Source organism: Eleutherodactylus coqui, chromosome 13 (assembly GCF_035609145.1).
Source record: "Eleutherodactylus coqui strain aEleCoq1 chromosome 13, aEleCoq1.hap1, whole genome shotgun sequence".
In the NCBI taxonomy this organism is placed as follows: Eukaryota; Metazoa; Chordata; class Amphibia; order Anura; family Eleutherodactylidae; genus Eleutherodactylus; species Eleutherodactylus coqui.
The window spans coordinates 48,346,296-48,370,364 of record NC_089849.1 but is presented as its reverse complement, the minus strand read 5'-3'; the positions used below and the strand labels follow the sequence as shown (position 1 = coordinate 48,370,364).

Below are 24,069 nucleotides of genomic sequence, written 5' to 3'. Positions count from 1 at the left end.
TTAACATGGAAAAACACCAGGAAGGTTTTGCATATCCAAGCGATTCAGACATTGTTTTTTCACCACATGTTGTACTTCATTTAGGCAAAAAAAAAGAACCGACAGAATTTGTGTTTATTTATTAAAATCGGGAAAATTTTGAGAAGTCTTTTTCACATTTCCAACTTCCAACTGCAATATCTCAAATATGTGCAAACATAATATAGAAGTTTTTGAGATGTACAAATTTAACATTTCAGCACTTTGAGGAACACTTTGTTTTCCTGCACCAAGCCAAGATTGGAAAGGCTCATAGGAGTCAAAATGATAGATACCCCTTATCGTATTCACTGAGGGGTGTCATGAGTATTTTAACCCCACAGTTTTCTTTTCAGGAGTCAATCCAATTTAGAAGAGAAACTAAAATTTCATATTTTTGCAAATGTCATTTTAAAGACAGGACTTTTTTTTTCTATAGTACACATGAAAATGAGGATTTGCACCCCAAAATGGGTACCCCTGTTTGTCATTTGCTCAGAAACATACCCATTGTGGCCCTAGTATTACGTCTGGATGCACAATAGGGCCCAAAATGAAAAGGGCAACCGGTGGCTTTTGGAACAGAAATTTTGCTTGAAGGAGATTTAGGCCCCATTGCTCACTTGTAGAGCCCTTGAGTGACCAAAACGATGGAGAACCGCCACAAGTGACCCCATTTTGAAAACTAGACCCCTTAACGAATTTATCTAGGGGTACGATGTGTTTTTTTGACGTCACAGTTTTTAAAAGAATCTAAGCCAAGCAGAAGAGAAAAATTATGATTTTTTTTTTTCCTTTTTTTGGTAATTCTGTCATTTTTTAAAGCAGCTTTTTTTTTTTTTGTACAGCACATATATGAAAGACTTGCACCCCAAAATGGGTACCCCCTGTTTGTCCTCTGTTCAGAAACATACCCATTGTAGCCCCAATCTTCTTAGAGGGAGCATGGCTAGGCCTATAGTGGATGGAGCACCCGTTTGATTTTAGGGCGCAACTGAATAATTTACAGGCCCCATTGCACACTAGTAGAGACAATAAACTGCCAAAAGCCCCTCACAAGTGACCCAATTTTGACATCAAGACCCCTTAGCTAATTTATGTAGGGGTGTACTGAGCATTCTGACGCTACATTTTTATTTTTTTTAATAATTCTAATGAGTGAAATATAAATGTGATTTAATTTTTTTTTCACCAAATTTGACACTTTTAGGACTTTTTTTTTTTTTTTTTTTTTTTTGTTTGTTTCAAGCAGGAAAAACTGGGGAGACGAGACTAATAAAAGTAAAACTGATTCCCTAAAAAGAACAACCCACACCCCCTTTTGGCGTTTTTTATATGTGAAATAAAATTAATAATGTAAAACTGTATGAAACTTCAAAGCAGGGGTGATTACAAAGGCCAGGGTGGGATGGGCACGTGGGACAATAAAAACGCGTATCTCTCCTCCTCCCTTGCTTAGTGCAGACGCGACACTTTTTTGGGGGGTATTTTTTTGCCCGCAGTCTCAGGGATGGGATTCATGAAATGGCGCTCTCAGCCTTCGCACCTCCTTGGATTGCAATGCATCCTGAAGTGCGGTGGTCTCAAAAGATTTTCTACGAGCGCCTCCTGAAACTGGAGGAAGCTCAGCGTGCCCCCAGATTTAAAAATTACATGAGCATTATAAGTAGCCATCTGTATAAGGTAGATGGCTACCTTCTTGTACCAAGCTCACGTTTTACGCTTCACAAGGTAGGGCTGTAGAGCTTGGTCGGACAGATCAACGCCCCCCATGAACTTATTATATTCTGTGACGCAGACCGGTTTAGTTTTCTCCGCTGCAGCCCCCCCTCTCCCTAACTGTAACGGAGGGGTCTGCGTGCACAGTGGACAGCATAAAGACGTCCTTTCTGTCACGCCATTTTACTGCCAGCAAGGGGTCATAGGCCAGTGAGTAAGACGTGCCTTTGTCTACACGCCTGGAAACCAGGGGTTGTGGGAACCCTACCTTATTTTTGCAGATAGTTCCGCAGGCCCCTGTACCTGCGGCGTGTAACGTTCTAATAAGGGGGGACACTCGTATAATAGTTGTCGGTATATATGTGGTACCCTTTATTTTAAAAAGGGCCCACGAGCTCCCACACAATTTTCCCGTTAACGCCAATGTCTTCTGGGCAGTTGGGGGGATTTAATTGTCAATCCCTGCCCTCATAAATAAAAAAATTATAAGTATAACCTGTGGCACTCTCACAGATCTTATACAGCTTGACGCCATATCTTGCGCGCTTTGAAGGAATAAACTGGCGGAAAGATAAACGGCCTTTAAAACATCAGCGATTCATCCACCGCCAGATTTTTTTGGGGGGTATAAATGTTTTTAAAGGCGTCCCTTAATAGCGCTATAAGGGGCCTTAATTTGCCCTGTCTGTCATACACCGGGTCACTTCTCGGAGGGGGGGGGGGGGGGGGGGGGGGGGGGGAGGTGGGCATTATTTGCAAAATGAAAAAAAAACAGAATGTTTTCATATCTGCGTCGGGGCATTATTGACGCAAATACGGGCATTGCGTGAATGGCGCTCGTGGACCATAGGACCGTATTGATGATTTTTTTTACGAGTCCCATTGGCAAAATAAGTCCCAAAAATTTTTTCAACTCGGACATCTATGGCAGTCCACATCACTGAATAAACTGACGTGGGGTGCGCGGTCACGTATTGTCCAGCATATGTATTCGTCTGCTGGACAATTAACTGCAGGACGTCGTCGGTAATAAATAAATTTAAAAAATTAAACGGGGTGAAATTTGCAGCATCCAGATTAACGCCTGGAGCCGCTAAAAATTCTGTCTGGGATGTGGGGCGCAAATAAACTTGCGGCACTCCACGCAGTGGCGGGGGCCGCATAACTTGGCCCCGCTGCCCCAACGACTTCCTCTACCTCCATAGCGCTGGAGGCAGAGTCGTCACTTTCAAAAAAAACCTCCTCCGACTCACTAGTAGCCTCGCTACCAGAGCTTGACGCAAAGAGCAGCGCCTATGCTCTATTTTATTAAAAAAAAATTTTAATGGGGTAGACAAAGCCCCCAAAAAAGCGGAGTCTGGTAATTGGGGTATAAGGGAAGGTGAAGGCAGGTAATTGTTTGTTTTTTTTTTTTTTTCTTTTTTTTTTTTCTTTTTTTAACTCGCTATATGGCCCACGATTTTTCTCAGCTATCTCTCTCCTGTCACAAATCGCTCTGAGTGACAGGGGAGAGACACCAGGACTAATTGTGTGCCATATTTATTAAACAAGACACGGGTGGCTGTGATAGGTTTATCACAGCCACCCATGTCAGCAGGGACCAATCACTTTGGTCCCTGCATGTTACTAAGCCAAATGGCACTTTGGCTTCTACTGCGCATGTGCCGCCATTTTGTTTGACGCATGCACAGTAGAGGGTAATGCCCTGCGTTTTGGGGGACCTTAGGGGAGCATTTTCATCTCCCCTCATGGATCAGATCCATGAGGGGAGATGAAACTATAACTTTTTAAAACTTTTTTGTGATCGCCGGTATCCGTTTGATCTGTTGGATCACGTCCCCGGTGACATCTCCCGGCTACTGAAGGTAGCCGGGAGACAGGGGATTTTTAAGTTTCCCGGCGCTTCTGCGCATGCGCCATCACTTTCCCCTTGGCGCGCATGCGCAGAAGCCCGTGACGGCTCCAGATCGCCAGGGACATCGTGGAGGATGGAGGTGAATATTTTCAGCTGCCCTCATGGATCCGATCCATGAGGGCAGCTGAAACATTTACTTTTAAAAAAAAAACAACCTTTTTTCAACTTTTTCATGATCGCCGGTATGGATCCGATCCATCAGGGCAGCTGAATATTGAACTTTTTTTGCACTTTTTTTTAACTATTATGCGATCGGCGCTATCGATTGGATAGCGCCAATCGCATTGCCGGGGGTGGGTCCCCGCAGCCCGGGATGACAGCTCCATGCTGTCGGCTACCTGCGGGCACCGACAGCATGGAGCTGTCACGTCCAGAGCCCGAGGAGCTTTATTCTCTGTAGGACGCATGTTTTTACGTCCTCAGAGAATAAACCCCACTTCGGGAAGACGTAAAGACTATGGCCCGGTCGTTAAGGGGTTAAGTCTGTTTCACAGAGGTTTTTTGGGGGGGGGGAGGGGGGGGGTTAACCCCTTCCCAGTATAGGACGTATATGTGCATTGGTCGGGGTATGTGTGATTGCGCGGCTCTCTTCAGAAATTGAGGGTGCAGGCTGTTTGTTACAGCCGGCAGCAACAGCTACAATTGGCAACGCAGCCGATCACGGCTAGCAACCCTTTAAATGCCACTGTCAATTCTGACGGTGGCATTTACATCCCCCAAACTATGTCTGGTGGTCCTATGTGATGAGATTGAAGGGAGCTGTGCAGGTGTCATGGCAACCAGGGGCCTTCTGAAAGGCCCTTAGGGCTGTTCATGGGCTGGCTTGATAGACTGCCTGCCCATTCGTAGTATGATGTAATGCTATGACCTTACATCATACTGTAGGAGTGATCAAAGCATCATATGTTGTGGCCCCATGTGGGGACTGAGAGGAAAAAAATAAGAACAAAGTTAAATTTAAAAAAACTAACCATAAAATTCAATACGTATTTGGTATCTACAGCCATAAAAGTCTGCTCTATCCAAAGCAGAAGTGGAGCCAGCAGAATGGTGAAATGGTGTGTGGGTTTTCTTTCTTTCCCCACACCTTTTTGAATCCACTCCTGGCTTTGATTAAAAGGGTAAATCCTCTTGAGGGAGGAACAGTAAGAAGCACATTGAAACTGTATATTTAAGACATGATTATGTCACTAATTAATGCAGAAATGCTAATTTCCACATCCAAAATCTGCATGCAGAGTTTGCCCATTGATGGGGCTAAAATTAGACTTGTACTAGAACATATATTAGCTTCTGGCATAAATGAAAAATTTGTCAGGCCACCAGTGTCCCTGTCCCTCTTTCCATCCCTCACCCACTTCCTAGAAAAGTGGACTTGATAGTGAAAGAGGCAAAATGACTTTCTGGCATATAATAAAATATCTGGACCATGAGCCTTGCTGAACTCCCCCAGTATCTCAGATCACCTATTGAATGGCTTCTTTCTTTTACCCAGCACTCAGATGTCTCGGGATTCCAGCTCGTATGATAACTAATTTTGAATCTGCTCATGACACTGATGGGAACCTTGTTATTGATACCTATTATCTAACTGATGGATCGAGGGACACCAGCAGAACAAATGACAGTGTATGGTAAGTGCATAATAGACAGAGAAATCTAGTTCAAGAAGTGCAGGGTTCTCAGACTTGGCCACAAGGTTTGATCCTGTGCTGGGAATCCTTCTTAATCACTAAACTCGAAGGTTATAGGTAACTTGGTGAATTGTGGGATATGTTTATCTGGTATTTGACTGTTGCTGCTTTTTAACTCCTCATTTGGTAATTACTATAATTCTTAATCTTTGGCTGCTGCTACATTTCTTTGCAACAGTAGCTCTGCCTGTTCAGATGGGCTTGTTTTCCAAAGTAGCCAATCATAAGTTCTTCAGAAGGGCAGTGCATGAAATTCTGGTTTCCATTAAAAGGTAGAATTCTAAACTAAACCATCAGCGAGAGACATGCCTGTTTGCTTCAGCATATATACTGAAGTGAATCAGCCCAGAAAACTACATTTATTCATGCCCCAAGAGAAAACAAAAGCCAACTCTGCAGCACCTCTCCAGGTTTTGCATGCAAAATACTTCCTAAAATGATCATTCAGATTTTTTTTTTCTATTTGCAACTAATCATATCTTCATAGCAATCTGGTAAAAGCTGCAGGAGGATGCAATGACAATTACCTTGTTTCATATCTTCTCAGGAATTTCCATGTATGGAATGAGATGTGGTCAATCAGACCAGATATTGGATCATCTTATAATGGTTGGCAGGTTGTAGATGCAACTCCTCAAGAACTAAGTGGAGGTATGAACCTTAGGGAGTAACTATATAAAATTTATAGACCTAATGTTAAACAACGAATAACTGTAATACTATGCAACTGTAGGCATATAAAGGTGGGTCATAATGGCTCTCCCCTTCTTAAAGAAAACCCATCAACACTTTGAACCCCCATAAACTACATGATGGGGCTCAAAGCTAAGAGAACAAGGTGGCTGGGGAGCTGTTTCATACTTGGCAGGTGCCCAGTTTCTATGCTCTCAGCAAAATCACATACTGTCTTTTTGAGATGGCTCTGCGCAATAATGGGGCACCCGGTAAGTATGAAGCACAGCTCTCTGGACTCCCCGCGCTCTTGCCGCCCCGCCCCCCCCCCCCCCCCCCCCCCCAATGTTGTTTTTCTTTTTCTAAATGCCAAGCAGCATAACTGCGAATGCAGCTCTGAAGTGTAATACAGACTAACTCAGAATAAGCACGAGAAGCAAAGCAATGTTTTTTACTAGGTAATATAAGTCCTAATATTGATTCTAATTCTTGTAGACTTGAATATCTTTCAAGTGGTTGGTGCTGGCTCTGTGTTTGAACTGAATTGACTAATTTCCTTCACTGTCCACCAGGTATATTCTGCTTGGGGCCATGCGCTCAAAAAGCTGTGAAAGAAGGAGAAGTAACCATGAAATATGATACCCAATTTGTGTATGCCGAGGTGAATGCTGTTTGTAAAGATTGGATGGTTACTGACCAGGGAACGAGGCTGCTCAGGTCTAGGCCTGCCGCTGTAGGATGGAACACTAGCACCAAGGCTGTTGGTTCTGATGCCCGTGTGGATGTCACTAATGAATACAAATACCCTGAAGGTGACTAACTTACTCATTGTACTTGTAGGGGCAATCTGTCATAACAAAAACTTAATTCATATGTGGTTCTAAATGGAATACAAACTTGTAAAGCATTATTGAAATTAGCTGGTGAAGGTGCTGACCCCGTATTAGATGGGGTATAAATAAAGGAAATTAACACTTACCTGGCGCAAGCTGGGTGGCTGTATGGAAGGGACCAGTCTACTAGCACCTGTAGCTGAACAGTAAGATGACCAACACTTCTTTTGACTCATAGGGCATCCAATGTATATGGAGACCTGCAGGGGACCCAAAAATCAAAGGCAAGCTCAATCCCTGCAGTCCATGCCCGCTTCCTTATGTACTTCACAGCCTTTCAGTCTATAAACAGAGGTGAGGTAGATTCTCCTCCGTATACGCGCACAGGTGTGGTAGATTCTCCTCCGTATACACATTTCCCTAGGCTTTATGGTTTCTGAGAAAAGAACTCATGTATCACAGATTTTCAGGGGGGGGGGGGGGTTGTTTGTTTTTTTGTTTTTTTAATTTGTGTATTTTCCCTTTCAGTTTCATCTCATTGCTTCTCATTTGTACAAGGAAAGACTAGAATAGTGCTGATCCCTCTGCACTGTGACAGCCCTTCAGATATTTGTAGGCAGCTATTAAAGGGGTTGTCTCGCAGCAAACATCAAAATTTTACATTAGCCCATTCCCCCTGTCACCCCCTGGCATAAAATAGCATTTTATAAACAAATATTTTATAATTTTCACAGTGGAAATAAAGTACATTATAAACAAGCATAGAGATTCCGATATATACAGATGTGCATATCTGTCCACAATATTGATAAACATTGGATGAATATTTCCATTATAACTATGTTCGTAAAGGTGGGTCTATCATGTACCCAGTTATGGCAAGACATGAAAAATGTCTTTTTAGGGTTTTCATATTTATTCAGATCTCATATATGCATAACCACTTATAGGGTAGCCATAATGGCTATTTCCTATCAGTTGTGGACATAAAGCTGATGAGAAATCACCATGCAAGAGTATAACTCCTGTGGAAAACAGTAAAAGCAATAAGTATTAAGAACAACATTTTAAAGTTAAGAACTGTTGGTCTGGGTTAAGCGCCACCAAGACAGGCCATACTGCTGAGTGTGGTCGATTATGTAAGATACATGCCAAATGCTACAACACACCACCCATCTTCTTCCTTCCTAAACCCAATGATCATAGTGCGGGGAAAAAGACTTAACAGGAATAACCTGAGAATTGAAGCCACTTTGCCCAGTTGTTTTTAAATTTTCCCACCTGGTCTAGTTTAGTGGCAATTAAATGTTCCATTACGCAGTTGTGTTGGACTATTAAGAAAATTTCGGATAAGGAGGGAATATCACAGCATTTCCATCTTCTAGCAATTGCTGATCTAGTTGCCGTCAGTACATGGGATAAGATCACAAGGTCAGGGGGATTGTATTGTTCTATGCCTAGTGATAGAAGAGCCACACTTGCACTGCAATGGAAGTCAATCTGTAGAATGGAGCAAAGTGATAGATGTATTCGCTCCCATAGAGGCTTGAGCAAATCACACAACCACCAGACATGCATCAGCGTCCCTGTTTGTTTGTGGCATCTCCAACATAGGTGTGAATGCTGTGGTGAAATCTTTGCTAGACGATAAGGAGTCAGGTACCATCTGTATAAAAGCTTCCTATTGGTTTCTAGGTGATTTGCACAGTGAGAGGTCTTCAAACTGAGTTGGAATGCTAGTGACAATTGATCGGAGTTGAAAGATTTCTGAAAATCTCTTTCCCAGTTGATTTGAAAAAAGAAAAATTCTTTAGGTGTAAGCCAGATGATAGGGACGCATAGGCTTTAGATATACCTCCAGCTTGCTCCCCTCTCTTGTATAGGAATGACTCAAACTTTGTAAGTAAAGTTGTAGGCGGGGGTTTTAGTGATGAGAGATAGTGTCGTATTTGAAGGTATTTATAGAATTCTTTATGTGGTAATAGGTATGTTGCATGTAGCTGAGCAAAAGATTTCATAACAGGTCCTTCAAATAAATCCTCTAGATTTCCGATGCCCAGATTGAGCCACATGTCAAGGTTTTATATCTGGTATTAGTGATTGGATCACTTCCAAAGGCATTTTAAAGATTCGGCAGGGAAGGAAATTAGTTACTATAGTCATTCTTTTCCACATGCAAAGGGTAGCAGTGATAGTAGGGGAAAAAGATGTAGGGAAACTCTTAGTCTAGAGACCCATAGGAGATTTGATAGTTTAGAGTATCCAGTAATATCAGACTCAATTTGAATCCAGTGTTTAGAACTATCGTTTATCCACCAGCTTTTAAGTTGATCAAGTAATGATGCATAGTAATAATCCTTTATACAAGGGCAGCCTAGCCCTCCTTGGGATGGATGGAGGTATACTTTGGCTGGCACACGCGCTCTCTTATTGCCCCAAACATAGCGCATCAACAAACTTTGTATTCTATTTAAAGTGCTATTAGGTATAACCACAGGGAGGTTACGGAATAAATATAAAGTTTTTGGAAGCAACAACATTTTAACAAGGGCAATGCAGCCTATCCAGGAGATTTGTAATTTAATATAGTTTTGGATGTCTTTTTCTAAACCAGACAGTAAAATGTTTAAATTGATATGCCCTTGTAAAATAGCATTTTAAAGCGGTTTTTAAACCGCTTGCTACTCACCAATGTGATGAAAGATAAACTTATAAAATTCTTCTCCCAAGATGGCCGCCGGTCCTTTCCCAGGGATGCACTGCGGTTTTCTCCCATGGTGCACCATGGGCTCTGTGCGTTCCATTGCCGATTCCAGCCTCCTGATTGGCTGGAATCGGCACACGTGATGGGGCGGAGCTACGTGATGACGCGTAGAAGGGGGCGGAGCCAGAACGCCGCTCGTGCCTGGACCGTCCAGAAGGTAAAAGACCCTTCTGCGCAAGCGCGTCTAAAAAAGCAAGAAGACCCCAAAATTAGATGGAGATGGGGACGCCAGCAACGGAGCAGGTAAGTGAATAACTTCTGTATGACTCATATTTAATGCACGATGTATATTACAAAGTGCATTAATATGGCCATACAGAAGTGTATAACCCCACTTGCTGCCGCGGGACAACCCCTTTAAGTCTCCTCTCAGCCTTCTTTTTTGCAAGCTAAACATTCCCAGATCCTTTAACCATTCCTCATAGGACATGATTTGCAGACTGCTCACCATCTTGGTAACTACTCTGAACTTGCTCCAGTTTGTCAATGTCGTTTTTTAAAGTAGGGTACCCAGAACTGGACACAGTATTCCAGATGAGGTCTGACTAAGGAAGACCTCGATCTCCTTTCAATTCCCTCCCCTAGATCATTTATGAAAATGTTGAACAACACTGGGCCTATGACAGAGCCTTGTGGTCCCCTACTTCAGGGGTCCCCAACTCCAGTCCTCAAGGATCACCAACAGGTCATGTTTTCAGGATATCCTATAGTAAGAACACCTGAGGCACTGACAATAATTACATCACCTGTGTAACGCTGAGGAAATCCTGAAAACATGACTTGTTGGTGGTCCCTGAGGACTGGAGGTGGGGGAACCCTGCCCCACTTGATACATTTTCCCACGTGGATGTGCAGCCATTTATGACCACTCTTTTAAGTACGATCACTCAGCCAGCTGTGAATCCACTTAACAGTTGCCTTGTCAATCTCACATTCGGTCAACTTTTCACGAAGTATGGTATGAGATACTTTGAGGTGGATATAGTATATCTTGACATTAGTAAAGCATTTGACATTTTCCCTGATCAACCCAGTCTGTGATTCTGTCATTGAAGGAAATTAGATTAGTTTAGCATGACTTGTTACAAACCCATGCTGGCTCTGGTTAATTACTTCCTTTTTTCACTTTTTGTAAGTACTTGCTTACATGCTATTTAATAATTTGTTCAAAGATCTTTCTTGGTATAGAAGTCAGGCTCACAGGCCTGTAGTTTCCTGGGTCCACGTTCTTCCCCTCTTTGAAGATGGGGAAAATATTTGCCTTTTTCCAGCCTTCTGTGACTTCTCCTGTTCTCCAGAAATTTTCAAAGGTTATAGCAAGTAGCTCAGCAATTACCTCTGCTGCTTCCTTTAGTATCATAGGATGTAAGTCATCTGGACCTTGAGACTTTCATTTGTTGGCTAAGTGTTCCCTCACAATCTCTACCTATAGATGGCTTGCGTTCCTTCCACACCCCACACCCCCCAATAGCAACAAGGAAGAGCATTTGATGTTCCATCTACTTTCTGAGAGAAAACATATACAACATAGAGATTTAAAAGTTCGGCTTTCTCAACATTTCATAACCAACTCACCATTTTCATCTTGTAAGCCTCCAATTGCATCTTTGACTTTTTGCTTTTGACACCCCCTCCCCCTTCACCCCTTTTTTCTATTGCTTTTGGCCTCTGTTGCAAGCCTCAATTCATTATTGGCTTTCGCTTTCCTGACACTTGCCCTACAGTATCTGCAGACTACATTTATATTCTTCTCTGGCTACTTCACCCCCCCCCCCCCCTTTCTTTCCGCCCTCTCTATTTGATAAACCTTTTTCTTTGGTTTTAAACATGTGTGAAAGTTCTGTGTTTATCCATCCTGCACTCTTTAAATACTTCCCTTTTTTTTTTTTTTGAGATTGTGCTTTGAGAATCTCATTTTACTATATTTCCCAACCTTCTTGGACATTTCTGTCGTTAACATCCAGAATTCTTCATTCCCTTTTTCTGAGTTCATTAAAATCTGCCTTTCTAAAATCCAACCTTGAGGTCTGAGCTTTCTTAGGCCTTCCTCCCCTTTTTATCCAAAATTCAAAGATGGCATGATCACTGCCTCCTAAGGTCCTAGCCACCCTTACATCCTCAACCATACCCTCCCTGTTGGTAAGAATTAGGTCCAAGATAGCAGATCCCATTGTTTTCTCTTACCTTTTGGAATATAAAGATGTCAGCAAGAGCAGATAAGAATCTGTTGGACCCATTACTTTTACCTGAGAGAGATATCCAGACGACATTTGATGGTTAAGTAAAATCTCCCATTATCCCTATGCCATGCTTTTTTTTTTTTTTTTTTTTGAAAGCTTGGCCATCTGATGTAGAGTTCATCCATATCTTCTGCTTGTCCAGGCAGCATACAATAGTGTCCTTTCTGTTCTCTCCTTGTATTCTTACCCTAACACTTTCTACACTACAGAACTACCATGCTCTGAAGGTTGAAACACTGTGTATTCTTAACATACAATGCAATACCTCCTTTTTTTTTGGTCTGTTTCTTACATAGAAGTTGTCTTTCCACCAAGTTTGCGTGATGCCTATGACATGATATTTCTCTTCCTGTGTTAGGAGCTCCAATTCTCCTGGTTTCCCATGCTCTGCTTTGAGTAGAAACATTTTAGTTTGGAATCTGTGTCTTACATTCCTTCAGAACTAATGGCAAGGTTTTCAAATGTATTAATTAGCTGCATATTTTTAACTGGCCTTTCACTTCCCTTCCCAAATATATGCTTACTAGAGATGAGCAAGCACCAAAATGCTCGGGTGCTCGCTGCTCGAGTCGAGCTTTCCACGATGCTCGAGAGTTCGTTTCGAGTAACGAACCCCATTGAAGTCAATGGGCAACTCGAGCATTTTTGTATATAACCGATGCTTGCTAAGGTTTTAATTTGTGTAAATCTGCAAAACCTACGAAAGTAATGGAAACGACACAAACAGAGGGCAGGCGAGGGGCAACATGCAGGGCTACATCTCGGGTTCCCAGGTTTCACTATTAAGCCACAATAGCGGCAAGAGTGTGCCCCCCCCCCCCCCCCCCCCCCACACACACACACACACACACACACCCCTCCTAACAATTTTTACTTCGGACAAACCCTCATTAGCAAGGCACACCTTAGCTAAGCACCACACTACCTCCAACCAAGCACAATCACTGCCTGCAGGACACACCGCTTCCTCTTCTCCTGGGTTACATGCTGCCCCCCACCCCTGCACGATCCTGCGTGACCCTACGTCCGCAGTGCACACAAGTGTCCCTGCGCAGCCTTCAGCTGCCCTCATGCCACACGCTGGCCTCATAGCCACACCACCCTCATGTCTAGAAGTGCGTCTGCCACTTATAGGGGGGGGGGGGGCAATAGCCCACAATGCTGTTGAGAATTGATAATAGATTGACATTCGATCTTCATTCCAATCCTATGCCACCTCCGTCAGGAGCTGCAAACAGGGGACACCGCTGCCAGCCCAGCACTTCTACACATCTCCACAATGCAGTAATACTCGGTGTGGGAAGTATGTGAGGGGGCCCTGGGTCAGCCTCTGTCCCAGCAAACACCTTGTGTGGCCCAAGGTGCTGCGAGTGACATAGCAATGGGGACTCCATGTGTCCACACACTACTCCATTCTGTTTGGGTGTCGGATACCTCATCGACAACGCAAGGGGTGAACCATCTGCACCTTACCCAAGTCTGTCAATGTTTTGGGGACGGGCAGGTAAAACTCCGCTATGGCAAGTCTGTGTGCACCCACAGCATAGGTGGCTAGCTGGAACACACAGACGGTACCTAAAAAAATCCCATTGCAGTGCCCCGGATAGCTGAGGTTACGTGAGAGGAAATACATGTTGGCTGCGGCCCACACTCCCTGCCGTAGACTTTGTTTTTGTTTTTTTTTTTGTGGCCAGATAGGTAGAACACCGCAACGGGAAGACTTGGTGCACCCATAGTATACACAAACCCCTGTAATACTCCTGTAGCAAAGGTATAAGCTGACCCCAGTATCAGTTATGTGGCAGAAGTCTAGGGAGACCGCAGTAACATTTCTGTAGAAACGGTATAGGCAGAACCACAGTAACATTTAAGTGGCAGCAGTATAGGCAGACCCCTGTAAAATTTCTGTAGCAGAAGCATAGGCAGACCCCAGTACCATTTTTGTAGCAGAAGTATATGCAGACCCCCTGTAACATTTACATGACAGAAGTATAGGCAGACCCCAGTAACATTCTTAGCAGCAGTATAGGCAGACCCCTGTAACATTTATGTGGCAGAAGTATAGGCAGACCCCAGCACCATTTCTGTAGTAGAAGTATAGGCAGACCCCTGTAAAATGTACATGGTAGCAGTATAAGCAGACCCCTGTAACATTTCTGTAGTAACACTATAGACAGATCCCAGTAACATTTCTGTAGCAGAAGTATAGGAAGACCCCAGTAACATCCTTGTGGCAGCAGTATAGGAAGACCCCCTGTAACTTTCTTGTAGCAGACGTATAGGCAAGCAGGCAGACCTCAGTAAAATTTCTCTAGTAATAGTATAGGCCTACCTCTGAAACATTGGGATACCATGAGCATAGGCGAAGGCTGGAAAAATTAGTTGCATAAGAGTGTAGGCGTGGGCCCCAAAAATTAGTGTACCAAGAGTACAAGTGTACCTCTGAAAAATTTATCAACCGAGGGCAGGTGAAACCCATAAACATTTTTTTTAAAGATACAGCTCACTGTTTTTCTTAATTTGTAACAGAGCCTGGAGGCAGCCCTGTGCGTGAAGTTGACGGGAGACAGAGCGGTGTAACAAATTAAGCAATTATTGGCCTGCAGTTGGAGGCTCACAGCGGTTATGTAACGCGCACTGCAGTCCCAAAAAACTTATACGCAAGGCTGCAAAAAGGCCTAGCTGGGTAATAGTGAGGCACTACAACTCCCTGCTGCCATGCAGTAAAATGCACACTGTCACAGGTAGCCCTAAGAAGGAGCTTTTTTGGGGCACTTGTTGACAGGATTCTACACTACCACTGTCCCTGCCTCACCAGTACTGCCCCTATACTCTGTATAATTGACTGCAGACTGAGAACACTATATCCTGCACAGCCCAAGATGAAGAGAAAAATTTGTGCAAAACTGCTCCCAGCAGCCACAACAGTAATGCACACGGTAAGATGTGGCCCTAAGAAGGACCATTGGGGTTCTTGAAGACGCTAACAGTAGCCTAACATTCTCCCTATTGCAGGAACAGCACTCTCCCTAATCTCTGCCAGCGTGTGTCTGAGGCAAGTCGCGGGCGGGACCGCTTTAAATACTCTGCGGTCACTTGATCTCACCAGCCACTTACTGCAGGGGGTTGGGATAGAGCTGGCACGTCACAGGAGGAAATTGTAATGCCTTCCCTGCATGTCTATTGGCCAGAAAATGGCGCTAAACATGGAGGGAAGGAAATGGAATTGACTCGAGTAACACGTGGTGCTCGTCTCGAGTACAAGCTCGGACTAGTACGTTCGCTCATCTCTAATTCTTACCTGTTTCTGTAAGATGCAACCTGTCTACTACTGATGATTTACCCTGAGGGTAGACAATCAATAGTTTACAATGTGAGAACCCCTTTAACATCTCTCTAGCATATAGGCAGGGCATGTAGCAGCTATGCATGCCTGGCACTGAAACGGCCAACCTTATGGGATCTCTCTGCATAAAGATTTATAAACTTCCTATCTGTTCAATAACTGCTATAGAAATGCATATGCTCAGGTGCATCCAGCCTGTCTTCTCCCTGCTTTGCTCTGAAGCTTTCTGCAGGCAGGGATGTAAAATCTCAGCCTGCTAAAAGAGCTTTATCTGATTGGCTGAGCGCTCAGCCAATCACAGGCAACTCTCAGCCATTCATTGAATGACAGGCAGTGCTTGGCCATTCATTGAAAGCAATGGGAGAACATGTGCACACACCAAAGGGAATGGTTTCTAATAGAAGCTTGTTTTTGTGCATGTGTATGCACGCACAAACATTCATGTGAAGCCACCCCTAGGGGGAAAAAAATATTTTCAGAAAATGAACATGTAATTTAAATCACTAGGGCAAGGTAGAAGAAACTAGCTATCACACTGGCCCATCACAGAAAACTCTAGTGGTAATGAGACTGTTTGGCACTATCATACTAAGGGCTCCTTCACACAGGCTTTTTTGTATCGGTGTTTGTAAGCCAAAACTGAAAGCCAGTTCAAAATACAGAAGAAATGCAAATCCAATATACTTTCTTTCTGTAAGTTCCACTCCTGGTTTTGGCTCACAAAACACTGATACAAAAAGCCCATGTAAAGGAACCCTGAGGCTCTGATACAAAGGTCAAGTAGAAGATTACATACATACAGTGCAAATTACTTTTGACTAGGGTCTTGGGTTATTTTTCAACTGACTCCTGTTAGACCATAATGGTGTGTGTTGTGGAGCATATTTTCTGTTTAGGATGCAGAATTTTTTCCTGGAGGGTCAAAGATGCCCCAGTCTCACTCTGCTATTAGAAATAGACTGACTACCTTCCAACGCACCACTATAGGAAGGGTTTGAGCAACGCTGGAAGACTTAACAAATATTTTGCACTTTTTTTCTGAACTTTAGTAATTAATACTATAAACTCATCCCTTAACTAAAGGAGAGGTAGGCTGGTCTTGTCCCCTTCGATAGGGATCAGACTGACACTGGCTGGGTCACACTAGGAAGAGACCCACCCTGTTGTGTTTGACAATGACTGCTCATCATACAGTCCCAGATGCACTTTGCTGATGTGCATCAATATAAAGACTTTGACAGGGATCCAGCCATTCCAGTTTAGGTTTAAGCCTTTCCTGCTGCTCTCTGAATTGCCCCTGTGGCATGGCAGTATAGCTGGAACTGCGAGAGTACTCAATAAAAGCCTGCAATCTAGACATGATGCTTGGCAAGCTTTTTAATGCAGACTTGTAAAACAGGTCACAGAATTACTTGGCTTTGCTGGAAACCGGGCTGATATATTTAAAGTTCATATTCTTAGCATATCCCTCGTAGCTGGAAAGAACACTCTGTTCAAGAAACAATTTAACTTTGCCTGAAAACTTTATATACAGAGTTCTTGGGCACAGGCCAGCATAACTGAGATTGTACCAGTGGCTGACTGAACTTTAATATTGCAGGAGGTCTCACTGAGGCAACTGGCCCTGGCGCAGTTTCAGAAGGGCCTTCCTGCCCATAAGGCTCAGGACCTGTTCATTTCACAATATGCCCATATGGCAAAACCAATTTCTGCTTCAAATTTGCTGCAGAGCTATTCTAACCTCTCTGGGTTTTTTTTTTTTTTTTTTTTCCATGCTCTGCCCCTTCTGGATTTAGAGTCCCACCAGAACCAGCCACTCACGGTGTCTTCCACACTGACCCTAAAGGGACAGACACAAAACGGAATCACAACCAAAACAAGACCCCCCCCCCCCCCTCCCTCTTACATTACCACTAACTGGTGCTTTCATCAGAGAAATGTCTAAACTGTAGAATGATATTCAAAATTTGACAAGCCCTAGGATTATTCACAACTAAAATGCATCCAGATTACAGTAGCCATGTGATAAAACAGATGTAATCCTCAAACTGTTTGTTCTATTCTTCTATAGGTTCTGCTAAGGAAGACGAGACGTATAAGAAAGCTCTAGACAGATTGGGACTTGCTCAGCCTACAGCCTTCAGTATGGCCGTTCGTGAAATACCACCCCAATTTTCAGCTGCTTTTAAATATGCCGAAACACAGGTTGGTCAGGATCTGCACATGGAACTGGTTCTCCAAAGCACAGCTGATGATGACATCTCTGTGACTGTGAACTCAATTGTCAACTCTGTAATATATACAAATGCAAAATACAAGGAGATCCTTACTGAAACACAGTCTGTTACACTGGGTGCAAAGGAAGGTATGTAGTGTTCTTTATCATGTGGGTTTTGGGTTATACCATTAGTGATTTTATATAGAACTTTTAAATTTTTTAATCTAATTTTAAGGCCATGTTTTGGTAGAGAGGAGACATTGGAATAAAACGCAAATAATCCACGGCACACTTCAGGATTTGTCAATCAGATGTCGGATCTTTAAGATCTCCTTATGCAAGTCACAGATGGGAGTCTGAGCCCCAGACTCCTATACACAGCCTATAAAATACAGGGGAAGTGACAGCATTCCACGTAAATAGAAATTCAAATCTGAGTTTATTCCTCCATAGACGTGTCTATGGAGGAATAGTCTATGGAGGAATAAACTCAGATTTGAATTTCTATACGCGTGGAATGCTGTCACTTCCCCTGTATTTTATAGAGACAAGACCATTGGGCATGATTTATTAAACCAAATTTAAATGGTGGGTAGGAGGTGCAGGGAAAGGAGTGGAAGGATTTTGCAGAAATATCCCGTGTGGAATATTAGTTATACAGTGACTCTTTAATACAGTGCATGCATACAAGTGGTTTAAATGGTACTACCATATATACATTAAAGTATGCAGACAACCTAGTGCTTGAATAAGTAAAGGAGGAGTTGTTAATGGTGTTGCCATCCTTTCAGTGAACCACTGACTTAGCCAGTACTTTGCTCTTGAGGCAAGTGCTAGTAGTTATTTTTCAATAGCTGGTTAAAAAAAAAAAAAAAAACCTTGGCTATGGGCACCTTCAGTCAGGCAGCAACATTACCTGCCAGCGCTTTAACTCGCCCAAGCTCTGCCTCTGGTATGCATGTCACTGCTGTATTCAGTGAAGGCCCTGGCTCCTCCCTGTGGCGCCTTAGTTTTAGGTGCCACCTCAATATTTAATGAACACAGCAGAGTCATCCGACTTGGAGGCAAAGGCTGAGCAAGTTAAGTGCTTGCAAGGAAGGTTTATTGCCATTGCTTGGGGGCATTATTACTATAGGGGCCACAGATTAGTACTACTATGGCCACTATTACTGTTGGGGCCACTGAGAGGGCGTGCAACTTACTACTGAGGGCCACTGGAATAATAAATGTAAAATCATACCATGCTCATTGTTTGTTTTTTTTTTTGGTTTTTTTTCTGTACTGTATATGCTTAGAATTTTCTGCAGCATTTATGTCCGGCATGAAAGTACAGTGGTGCCTTAGGTTAAGAGTTTAATTAGTTCTGTGTTGGAGCTCTGAACCCAAAACTCTCGTAAGTCAAATCAATTTTCCCAATTGAAATGAATGGAAAAGCCATTAATCTGTTCCGAAATGCGATGCTCTCCCACTGATTTCAATGGGGATGGCGTTGCCTCATTGAAAGCAATAGGACGCCAGCATCCCTGCTGTGATTTTTTTTTTTTCAGGGAAGGGCTCTAAATATAAGCTCGGAAGAAAAGATTCGGGTGCTGGCGTGGGTGAGTGGTGAGTTGCGGGGAGGAGAGATCTACCCACACCCACACCCACACCCACACACCCCTCCCTCCCTTCCTTCCCCCGCCGGCACCCAAATCTTTTCTTCCGAGCGGGCAGGTACTCTCTAAGAACAATGCTCGCTCGAGTAACTGTCCTTAGCGAGTATGCCCGCTCATCTCTATTTATAACCAAAGTTTTTGCTCAGAAATTTTGGGGAGAGCCTGCTTTCAAGTCAAAACCTTGTAAGCTGACCCCCTGGGCGTAACACACGCGGCCATACCTACCTTTAACTCCACACATCTCTCCTCTTTCCCCCCCGGTCCCCTTCTTTCCTCCTCCCTCCTTCCCTACCCTACCCCCCCCCCCCCCCCCCACTGCGTGTCATAGAATAAGTAAAACTAATGTCGACAGCAAAAGAAAGGTCCAAATCAGAAATACAGGACGAGACGAGACTGGAGACTGTCCCAGTCCTGCAACATAGACCAAGACAGAGAAGGGAGAAGGGGAAAATACTCAACAAGGAGTTAATGCAAACCAGATGTTTTAGGATTACTGGGGGAAGCGCAACGTTAATCCCCCATGATACCCTGTTTTCTGTCCCCTCGTCTCTGCTAACCTTCTGCTCGATAATAAGACTCTGAAGCAGACATATCTAATGGTGTACCAAGTTTATTTCACTGCTTGTCTTGATAAGGTTGAAGTGATTTACAAGTGAGACCAAGCTGTCGATGTGCAATAAAATTTATTTGAACATAAAACCTTGTAAGCTGAGGCACTCTTAACTCAAGGTGTCACTCAAAATCTTCAACTACTTGTGGCTTCCCCAGCAAAATCCGCTGATTGACAGAAATCCCAGAGTAGCACCTTGGGTGATCAGCTGTTTGCCCAAAGGTCCTGCATGCTATGAGGGAATGGGTGTTTCTACTGGTTCAGTTTGTTAAACACAAATTAGTGAGGTGAATATACTGGAAATTAATTGTGCATCTAAAACTGGGTATTAGACAGCACTAACAAACGCATTAAAATGTCGCCTGATGTATAATCAACTAGTGTCAGACAGTGAAGACCTTGCACCAAACACAAGTTAAAAGTGTATTTTGTTTTTCAGAGAAGAGTATTCCTATAAAGGTGACCTACAATATGTATAAAGATAACATGAGTCCAGACAATATGATCGACTTTCAGGCTTTGTGTGAAGATGACATAAATAGAAAACTGATGGTAAACAAAGTGGTAAAACTGGAGAACCTGCCACTGATCATCAAGGTACGATGACCAACGTTCTATGTACAGGGGTAAGGGAGGACTGACAGCGATATGCTGGCACTGGTCCATCTAAGTGCGGAGGGGAGGGGGAAGAAGAGTGTCTCAGACTACTGAAGGACACTGACCATAGGGTAGACTGAGAATCTGATGGCCATTTTACATGAATGAAATGGAGACTAAGAATGGACCCCACCCCGCAGTGATGTCTCTGTGAATGGGGCTCTGGTTGAGGTTGTGTAGTCGGCACCATATTTATTTCAGTGAGGCTGATGGATATACTCAAGTGAATGCTGCTATCTTAAGTCCCACTGAAAATGCTTATGTGACCAGGGCTTCATTCAGTCTCTTTATTGCATGGAGTACAGTGAGGACTGGGCACATGGGATTCCTGTACCAGGGACTGGCAGTATCTCAGTGGGGAGACCTCTCCCCAATCAGCAAGTTATCTTCTATCCTGTGGTTGGGGGAATAACTTTCGATTCTGGTACAACTCTTCAATGTCACCTGGAGGGTTGCTATATGATGGTTGTCTGGTCCTCCTAACTGCACCATAATTGTGCATATTGGTGTTCGATGGAGTGTTCTTGAGAGCTGAGAATACTTGTCTGCTAAACAACTCTGCAGTGGCTTGTCTCCTAATAGAACGAAGGCTTGGCATGTTGAAATCTAACATACTCAATCCTTCTCTCACCCCTGCCCCAACCTCTGTCATCAGGAGAGATCGGTAAACTTGCATATACACTAGATAATTGACCGATTTCTCAAAATTGTGCGGGTGGTCGATGCTTATCTAATCTGTATAGCCAGATATTCTTTAGCTAAAAGATTTTATTTATTTTTTCTCCCCTAGAATACTGAGCAAGCTAAAGTGCATACAGAAACGAGCCTGGAAGTAATATTTACGAATACTCTCAATCAAGATGTCACTGACTGCATTCTCCAAGTTGATGGAAGTGGCCTCCTGAACGAGTCGTTGATCATTAAGTAAGTGTGTGATGTGTGCAAGTTTCCTTCATGTTTTGGGTACAATTAAGCAAACTTGGTTACTGCTGGAGTTCTAGTATTAAGTGTGCTAGCATTTATACTGTAGTGTTCGAGCAAAATATAGTCACATTGGTGCACTTCAAACCATTTGGACCAACCTTTCTAGGAGTTGACTGCATTGAAATTCATTAAAGGGTTTTTTTTTTTTTTTGGGGGGGGGGGGGGGGGGTTCTTCTCCCTGTCATCAACACTGCAGGGAATGCAACTGAGGTATTACTTGGTGCACATAATGTACCAGTGCAGGAAGGTGGGGTAGAGCAGCACAATTATCTATGAAGGCAAAGCTGTGGCGCAAGTACAATAAGGAACACTGGCTGCTACTGTATTACCATTATGGAGGCACTTGGAAATCTTAAGTTCCTATATGTACCATGGTTATCAACAATTGTGCCTTTTTTAGAGTGCACTTATGTAGCAGAGGCACCCTTGAATCCCCCCTTCCTCCTCAGACTCAGGACCTGGTAGTTACAACCTATGCAACTTCTATACTCTTTGAATGCAGTGATGCTTTTGAAAAAAAAAGGAATTTGTTTTTTGTTTTTTTTTTTCTGTTCCACCTCTCCACCCCTCAAAGTTGTGCAACTCATTATAGACTGTAAATCCAATGAAAACTACAGCTTGCCCTTCGAAAAACAAACTCTCAGGTTTCTGTCAATCTAGACATGAAAGTTTTATGGCTTTTGTAATGTGGCAAAAAAATTGCCCTGTCCTTTAAAGCGAACCTAAAGAAAAATGTAGAACTTAAGTCGTTAATGCACCTTAACTCCGATCAGTCAGTGCACGGACCCATGCGATGATGCCACTTGTGATCCCAAATAGCCTTTGGAACACATAGTAGTCAGATATTTACGGAAGTTTCAGTGGGGAAAGTAGCACAGTAGAAACAATAATAAATAGAGCACTTGGAGCACAATTTGCTGACATCCAAAATTTAAGTTTTGAGTTGCTTTTACTACTGAAAAGCAAGGCTTACCCTCTGATCCCAGCCAACTTGGATAGAAATCCAAAGGAACAAATGCAGATTGAGGGAATGGTCAGCAGGAGCTATACCAAGCATAAGTGTTCTTTATTAAATAACATGTTTTAGGGGATTAGTCCAGCACCCTCTTCCTCAGGAACACTGACTATAAAACTCAATATAGTGCATATATAACGCTTACAGTAAGCTGTGATATCTTCGTCATGCTCCTTTCTGGTTTCTTCTGACCGGCTACGATGGAAATGCATATTAGCGGGGACTGAGTCCCATGATGGAGCGCACTACCAAAACTATAATTCATGCACTCTGCCGACCAAATGTCAGACCCCAGAAACCTGAGGTGGAGGAGGCCAGAAAGTCAACCCAGCCAGAAGTAGGGGTTTGTGCGCCACAGTAGACACTTCATAAAAGAGAATAAAAAAAATCATACAATAAAACTGAACTACTTTGTCTATAAACGAAAAATGGGCCAAATGGTTATATTTTAGTCACAATTTTAAGGGAACCTATCATGTTGAAAATGCAGAGTAGGAGGAGAATGAGCAGAGTGATGTACTGAATCTCTTCCCACAAAACGATAGACTTGTAAATTATTCATTTTAAATCCCTGGTAATTCTGGATTTGGAGTCACCCAATTGATCCTTATCAGCAATTGACAGCCTTCTCTGCAGGAGCATGCATACAGAAAATGCTACCAATCACTGATGGGACCGCCCACTGGACTCTTAAACTCAGAATGACCAGAAGATTAAATGCTTAATTTACAAGTTCTACTGAATATCAATATGCTCAGCTCCTCCTACTCTAGAACATGATTTCCACAGACTGACAGGTTTACGTAGAAGAGCAAACTAGGATCTTTTTTTTTCTTTTTTTAAAGATTTTGCGCTTTGATTCCTTTGTAACTTGTAGATTTCACTTCTGCTTTGCAAAGTGTTAGTCCCTGCACATTGCCTATTTAATCTATAAATGATGAACACGTTTTATTTTACAGAGAGAAAACTATCAAGCACGGACAAAGCCATACCTTTAAAGTTAAAATAAACCCCAAGAGAGACGGAGAAAGGTGCATCATAGCAGATCTTAGCGCTACGGGTATCCCCAGCGTTAAGGCATATCTGTCTATTCCTGTGGCTCCAGAATAAGACCTGTTTCTCTGAGGCGATAAATAAATGTATTTGACTGTTCTCTTTAGCACTGTACTGTCAGTGCTGCAGACAGTATCTCAACTTTAGTTTTTTTTGTATGAAAATAAAGCAAGCAGACTCATGATATTCTGTCCTTGTCTCTTTTTATATGAAACACAAATTAGTTTAGGGATGAATTTGTCATTCAAGTGTTAAATTTTGGAAAACCTCTTCCTGCTTACAATCCTTGCCGTTTTTCTCGGCTGTTATCGATGAAAACAGAGCTGGAAGCAGATGTCTGTCCATGTTGTGGTGGCCCAGGTGGATCCAAGTTGTTTTACTTTGAAACCAACTACCAGCGGAAATGGAGCTTCCCTCTCCTCCCAAGCAGTCCGTTTCTTTCAGCCCTCTGGTATCCTCATATTTGCCTTCTGGTTATCAGGGCTAGAGGCCTCTTCTTGCACCGTTCCCCCCAGTTTGGGGACAGCACACTGTGCTTAATGGCCACGGCCATGTACTCGATGACCTCTTATTTGCCCACTCTATTAGTCTTAGGTTTGTTTTTATCTCTGTATAAAGCAGCATACAATGTAGCTGCATCTCTTGTCCTCCCACGATGCAGTTTCTAAACATTATA

The 24,069-nt window shown here is 43.1% G+C and overlaps 1 protein-coding gene across 2 annotated transcripts in view; it reads left to right on the top strand.

Moving 5' to 3' along the window:
- Positions 1 to 23,577, top strand: part of LOC136587888 (protein-glutamine gamma-glutamyltransferase E-like) — a 35,913-nt gene extending 12,336 nt beyond the window's left edge. The window contains exons 7-14 of one of the 2 annotated variants that reach the window (XM_066586695.1): positions 5,148 to 5,286; positions 5,894 to 5,997; positions 6,591 to 6,830; positions 17,273 to 17,566; positions 18,967 to 19,017; positions 20,124 to 20,281; positions 21,132 to 21,265; positions 23,300 to 23,577. In XM_066586695.1, coding sequence (XP_066442792.1) covers positions 5,148 to 5,286; positions 5,894 to 5,997; positions 6,591 to 6,830; positions 17,273 to 17,566; positions 18,967 to 19,017; positions 20,124 to 20,281; positions 21,132 to 21,265; positions 23,300 to 23,450 — 1,271 coding nt within the window. In that variant the 3' untranslated portion in view covers positions 23,451 to 23,577. The remainder of the gene's footprint in view (positions 1 to 5,147; positions 5,287 to 5,893; positions 5,998 to 6,590; positions 6,831 to 17,272; positions 17,567 to 18,966; positions 19,018 to 20,123; positions 20,282 to 21,131; positions 21,266 to 23,299) is intronic. The other variant, XM_066586696.1, reaches the window with a different exon arrangement.
- The last annotated feature ends 492 nt before the right edge of the window (positions 23,578 to 24,069 follow it).